This window comes from Geospiza fortis, unplaced genomic scaffold, assembly GCF_000277835.1.
Source record: "Geospiza fortis unplaced genomic scaffold, GeoFor_1.0 scaffold173, whole genome shotgun sequence".
Classification (NCBI taxonomy): Eukaryota; Metazoa; Chordata; class Aves; order Passeriformes; family Thraupidae; genus Geospiza; species Geospiza fortis.
Genome location: NW_005054334.1, coordinates 433868 through 440599, shown reverse-complemented (window position 1 = coordinate 440599; position 6732 = coordinate 433868). Strand labels below are relative to the sequence as shown.

Below are 6732 nucleotides of genomic sequence, written 5' to 3'. Positions count from 1 at the left end.
GGTTCAGATAAGCCTAACAGAACTGCTACTGTCTGGGAGCCAGAAGCAACTGATATTACTGAGATTCTGAGCCTCAATAATAAACCATATTCAGGCTGCTCTTAATTTGAATGCTGTATCAAATAGAAAACATATACATATATATCAATGACAGATATCCTAGCAGGAAAGAAACTGGTTAGAGAATGACGCCAGAGTACAAATGAAATAAATCAGCCAAAAAACATGGCATATATCAGCAATATTATTCCTAATTGCTGAGATTTAATGGTTATACAAATAATCCTTTCTCTAATCTGGGCTAACAAACCACAGCCTGAAACCACAATCTGCTTATTTAAAATAAAGCAGCAGCTCTCTTCAGAGGACTGGGGTACTGGGATGAGCCCTCTGTGTGGGTGCTGAAATGAAGGAAGTCACTAGCTTTATTTCTGCTCTCTCTCTGAAAGAACAGAGCCCTTGTTTGCTCCAGCCAAACAACCAAGCAAAAGTAAAGTATAATTAAGGTTCACCATAACAAACCCTGCTCACAATGACTCACATTTATAATTATCCCACCAGCAAGAACCAATTTTTTTCATTGGTAATTAGCCCTGGTTAAAGCAAAATACACAAGGTTGACCTGGATACAACAAAGATTATTTTCTTGCTTTTCTCGGTACTTGATATGTTGTGAATGCATGTGTGCATTCTTTCCTTTTTTTTTTTCAATTTCCTGACAGTTTTTTTTTCTTTTTAAGTGTCATTTGAGTATCCTTTAGTGTGAAATAATCACTACAAAAACACTTTCTACTGATATTTAGCATAAATGAGGCATTGCTATTCTGATGCTGAAAGTTTTGAGAACTCACCAGAACAAACAGCCAGCTAAAATAAGCATTAATCCAATTCTCTGGTGTATCACTTCCAACAACGTTAAACTGTACAATCAAAATTAACAAGGATACAGAAATCAATCTATTTGAGCCAAAAGGGCTATTACTGCACATGTCAAGAAAAGAACTGCTGTAATTCTGTATTTCCCCTGTATTCACCATGGATTTTCCATGTTTCTGTCCTTTTATATGAACACAAAGCAAGAGAGGAAGATGTATATTTTTAAATGCAGTGATAAACCTTGCAGAGGGGACTCTGACCCCACTCAGACAGATTGTCACAGTACATGCATTAGGTGATCTGGATGTTGAGTGTTAGAAATATTCTTTTCACAGTAGAAAGATTAAGGAGTGAGTTAAAAAGATTACGGGTAAAATGTGTGTTGGGGGGGGGGAAGCTCATTTCTGCATCAGCACTTCTGTGCCTACTACCAAGGAGAGGAGAGGTGTCAAAATGAGCTTGTGTCGTAGAGCACAAACAATCCTCAAAGAGCAGTGGCAGAACAGAACTGAGGCCACAGTGCTCCTAGATCCAGATGTGATGACCAGCAACAGCTGGTTTTGCTTTGAGGTTTGTTTAGATTCTGTGCTCCTATGCTACCTGTACAAAATTTGGGAGGACTCTGGCTCTCAGTTCACCAAAGAACTTTCATAACTGTCAAAAACCCCCAGCACTGAGTTCCTTGAAGCATATTTATCTTCTGAACTCAATTTTAACACATTCAGCTGGCTACAGTACAAGGCAGAACAGTATATAAAGGGCTTTGCTACTTCACAGAAGCAAAGCAGAAAGTACATGATACAGTAACAGGCTTTTTTGGTAATATTAAAGTTTTTGCTTCATTATAAGCTTCTACAACAAAGCTCTCACCCAGCTATGTCTGTCCCCTCAAATACTTCCTTTTCTTTCAGAGGTTACAGTAATAATCAATACCCAAATCCTCCTTTTCTTAGTCAAGACTTGTGTTATGTCATGTGGGTTGAAGCTGCAGGGCACAGTTGCGCTGTGAATGTACAGCTTGCTTTGTGTACCCACACCATCACTTACACAGCAGCGCATGTGCAATATGGGGGATTACTGGCAGGAAAACTGTATTTTTTCATTCTTCAAATTAGGCTTTTAGACAGTCACAGATGTACAATGTGTAAAACTGACTAGGTTTTTATGTCTTAATGGAATTAAAAAGTCCAGTTTAGAACTATTTCTTAACTGTAGAAGCCTTTGATCCTCTGAAGCATTATTTTACCAACACATTAAATGCAAACAGTATAGACTCTTGTATTTTCATCTTAAGTACTTCTGAGATTTTAAGCTACAACTGTTAACCTTGCACCGAAATGTCAACATTCAACTGAGGTCTTTGCAGCTGCTGTAGTATTTACTACCTAACTGCCTCTCAGTCTTACAGTTTAACCTGCGACATATGGTAAATAATCTATACCAAAAGTGAGGGGTTTTATTTCAATTTAATTTTACTGAAATCCAGTTTGGTCATTAAGTGCAGCTCAGTCCTCCAACAAGATGACTCATCTACCCCTGAAGGGAGATTTCAGGACATATAATGCTCTCCAGAATAAACATTACTATTTCAGGACCTAATACTTGTCAGGGACACTGTATTACAGACCTCATTCATCTGATGTCCACTCTCCACTTAGTTGTGCTTTCACACCTTTCCTTAGCTTGATGTTGCTTTAAAAAGAGATTTAAAAAAGAAAAGACTGTCCAAAGCTGCTGGCACAGCCCTGTGATGTTATCAGAGGGGGTGGGTCCGGGTTGACAAGTACAAGGCTCTCCTTTCCCAGCCTGAACCCTGGGCTCCCTTCCCTGCTCCAGGTTTTGACAGTCAAGGAGTGACACAGAGGACTTGGACATGAGACTTTCCCCATAGCAGTGTTGGATGAGGAGCTGCTCTGCAGTTTCATTATGGAGAAAGAAAGCAATAAAGGTGGATGGTAACTTAAAGGTTGGGGTTTGGAGCTACACTACATCACATCTCTTCACAAAAATAAACAGAAAAAAGTATGTGCAATGTTTCAGGAATACCCTCTAGGTCTCATCTGATCAGTAAGGGTAGAGAAAAATCATCTCTGCCCCTACATATTGCCACTTATGGTGGCTTTTTAAAGCAGTTATTACAAAAAGCTTCCGGTGTTTGCAGGTACTTCAGACAGAGCAAAATAAAGCTCAAGTAATCCGCCAACTTTTAAAATTTACTTTTATCTAGCTGCTTATTCTTTGAGTCAGGTGTTTTGTCATAATAAACTGAAACAAAGGCTTTTTTATTGCTCAAGATATTCAATGGCTTTTGTGTTCCTAGCGTAAGCAGGAACGTCAGAGGATTGTATCCAAGGAGCTAAATGTGCAAGACCTAGGGTCAAAGCAGCTGAATACACCAACCTCAGAAAACACAGACAATGAATTGCAAATGACACTCAAAACAAAACGGGGAAAAAAACCTTCACACAGAAAACTACAAAAGAACTCCACAGATACTGAATTGGCTTTCTGTACACACTGATCCTGCTTAACTGTGTGTGGTAACTTACCAAACCTTCTGAGACTAATAGTCATAAAATAGAGACTCAGGGGTGGGGGAAAGATAATGGGATGGGGGAGAACTGTAAGGAAAAAGGATTGCATTGCTCCTCTTTCCACCCACCCACCTTTTTTTTCAAATTTAAATACAGAACATGCATCTTGCTATTTTCAGTTTTCATGTGCTCAACATGATGTTTCAGCATAAGGCAGTTACTTCGCTATTAATTCTGCTGGAGAAGTCTCACAAAAGATGTAGTGTTTAAGCTTTGAACACGCAGCACAAAATACATGGTCTAGTAAACCTAACGGAAGTGGAGTTTCTTCATGAAACAGAGTTGTGCTACTGTAGCTCCCAACTTGCAAGCAAGCCATCAATACAAGCCACGAAACCAGCCTGTAGAGCACCAGTCTGAATGCAGCTGTCTGAATTGATGTATGACTGCTCAGGCTCCTCTGCCTTGATCACAGGCCATAGACTTGGACACTGTAATGCTCATTTCACTGAGTATTAAAGAAAGGATAAGAACTTAACTGCTGTTAATTACCTCCAGCAGCAAATTTACAAAACAACTGGGTTTTAATGACCAGATATGACACTGTCAAATTAAATAATAAATAATCAGAAAATTAATTTTGTTTCAGGGCACGCCCTCTTCATCCAAAACAGCAAAAGCAAAAATATCTAAACTATGGCTGTGGAAAGTGTTCAAATTTTAAGAACTCTTTCACACTTGAGTCTTCTTATTCTCTGATGTCAATGTTAACTATTGATATATTTATTTTTAGGACACTTACTCAACCAGTCAAAGAAATGCTCCTCAATCTGTGCTCTGTCTCTCTTTGTGAGAACAATTTTTAACTCTTTTCTTGTCTGGAAACCCCCAGCACATTGCCGCATAAAGAGAAGAAAACCCCACTCTGCCAATCCTGCAGATATGGTCATGATAATTTCCAATAAAACGCAATAGAAAACACGAAAGTGTCCCAGTTTATTAAAATTTTCTTTTAAGTGTTAAGAATTGCAGATATAGTCTTCATTAAGTAAAACTAATTGGTACTTTTCTCACATTAATCTTTCCGAGTTTCAGAGGTAAACTCTTTTTTTTCTCAAAGCTAAAGAGGTGCTCTTTTACTTTTCCCAGCAAAGCTTTTATGTGAATCAGGAAAAAAAGAATTTTTGTTTGTCACTTTTGCTACATAGCTTCAAAAATACGTAACACTTCAAAGACAAATAAAAAGTGAAGTCTTACCCATGGCTTGTTTCCCCATGGCACACTGGTAAGTGTTTCTTGGGGACTGGTTGTGGTGAGGATATGGAATCAGCCCAGCACAGACACCCAGAAGCGTGAAAGGCTCTATCTCCAAATGAGTTGTATCTCTTAAAAGAAAGAGTACCAATTATGGCAGGCTTGTGAACAAACAACTTCAGTAGAATTCATTTAATTTAGCAGTATCTCATAACACTTCAAATTAAATTCTGTTCAGGAGAATGTAAGTCAGTAGGACCTCAAAACACAGATTCACTACAGGATTTTTATTTTTATTACAAAAACCCAACAACTTTCTTTTGGTTATAAGTGTTTCCACATGAAAAGAAATGAAGGAGAAATAAATCAGGATTTATGAAATTCCATAATGGAGGAAAAGCCTCCAGATAATGACAACCTGAGGGAGCTCGGTAAAACAATAAAACATCAGTTTATACAGTAAGACCCAAAATGCCAAAGGAATGTCTTCTCGTGTAATGAGAGTAAGCCCTCCGCATCAAATTACTAATCTCAGAGATCCAGAAATCCACTGGGGAGATGGAAGAAGGAAAAGCACAACAGATTCAGGTATTAAAAAAACTGTTTTAGTTCTCCAAGCTCAGCTATATCAGCTAAGAAGAAAACATCTGTCTCCAAACCAGATTCACTGCCATAGGTACATGATATAATACAACACTATTTGAAAAGCTCTGCAAATATTTTGGAAGTGATTACGTTGTAAAAAGACAGTACTGATGAGGAGTAAAAAGACAGAGAAAAGGAGTAAAGACAGAGAGACAATTTCTTCTATCTGGCATGAGCTTCAGAAGAGAAAGTCCATGCTCAGCAAAGACAAATCATAGCATGCATTGGGATACAAGTGGAGAGACTAATAACTAAGAATGAAGTGTACAATAAAGTTTGGCTGGAGCAGACATGAATTTAAATCAAGATAAGTAATTATCAAGTGAGGAATTACAAAATACAGATGATTATAACTAAACCTATTCAAAGCCTACCTTTCATGTCCTGGATCTGTTAGAGACCTCGGGTTTATGCATACATTGCTTCTCCCAGACATCTAGACCCAATGCATTCTCAAAATCTCATCTTTAATGTTTGACTTCTCTTGGAAGTCTTTCGGAAGACTTTAATTATTTAAATAAATTAATTTGATTACTTAACTTCAGGATCTTGCCAAGGAAGTGACAGAGAAGTCTTTATCATGGCAACACTCAGAAGACAGTCAAGCACTATAAGCTAAAAAAGGCTAAGGAATTACGCACAAGCACATAGAGACTGAAGACAAGTGCAGCAGTAACTTCATAGATAAACAATGTATGTACTACTGGAAGAATAATGAAATCTGAAAGCTGAAAAAAATAGACCTGGAAATCCTGAGGATTAAGCCAATGAAACTACCTATCAGTCCTAGAAATCTTTATAAATCACAAATACACCTGAACAACCTAAAAATCACCTGCTGGCCAGAGAACAGCCACTGTTTTTTCTCCACTTGATAAAAAGTAGCTATGTTATCTAAAGCCTATCATAAGAAAATACTAATGGGAGAATCCAAACTGCAGTCAAGTAATTGCAAAATGGTTTCCAGAGCCAGAAGCAAACTGGAAGCAGAGACTGCTTCCCCATTCTGCAGAACTTCACAGAACCGGTGACGCTTTTCAAACAATAAAACCAGAAGCTTGACACTTACTGATAGTGAAGTTTGCAAATTTCTCCAGAGGATACAAGTGCATGGAAATAGATGAACATTTGCATATAGGGTATTCAACAGATGTCTTCCTTCAGTGAGGTCAATTCTATTTCAACCAAAGATGATCCTACTACCTTATGAAGTATTCCAGAGAGCTAATGGGAGACGTTCAGACTTTACAGGGCAGTCCAATTTCTGCAGGTCAAAAATGCCACTGCCAGAACCAGGTCCAAGAAAGGAAAGGCAACCTCATGAGTTCAAAAAGCAGAGTTACAAATGTGTAAGGAAGAAACGGAATGCATTAGAGTCAAATACTCCAACGAAAACCCCTCTAATTGGATTGGAAAGATAAAG

General features: G+C 38.1%; 1 protein-coding gene across 1 annotated transcript in view; it reads right to left on the bottom strand.

The window, feature by feature from the left end:
- Window positions 1-6732, bottom strand: part of POLR3B (RNA polymerase III subunit B) — a 72357-nt gene that overhangs the window by 30010 nt on the left and 35615 nt on the right. Inside the window, exon 19 of the mRNA XM_005421792.2 lies at window positions 4668-4795. Within this exon, the coding sequence (XP_005421849.1) occupies window positions 4668-4795 (128 nt within the window). The remainder of the gene's footprint in view (window positions 1-4667; window positions 4796-6732) is intronic.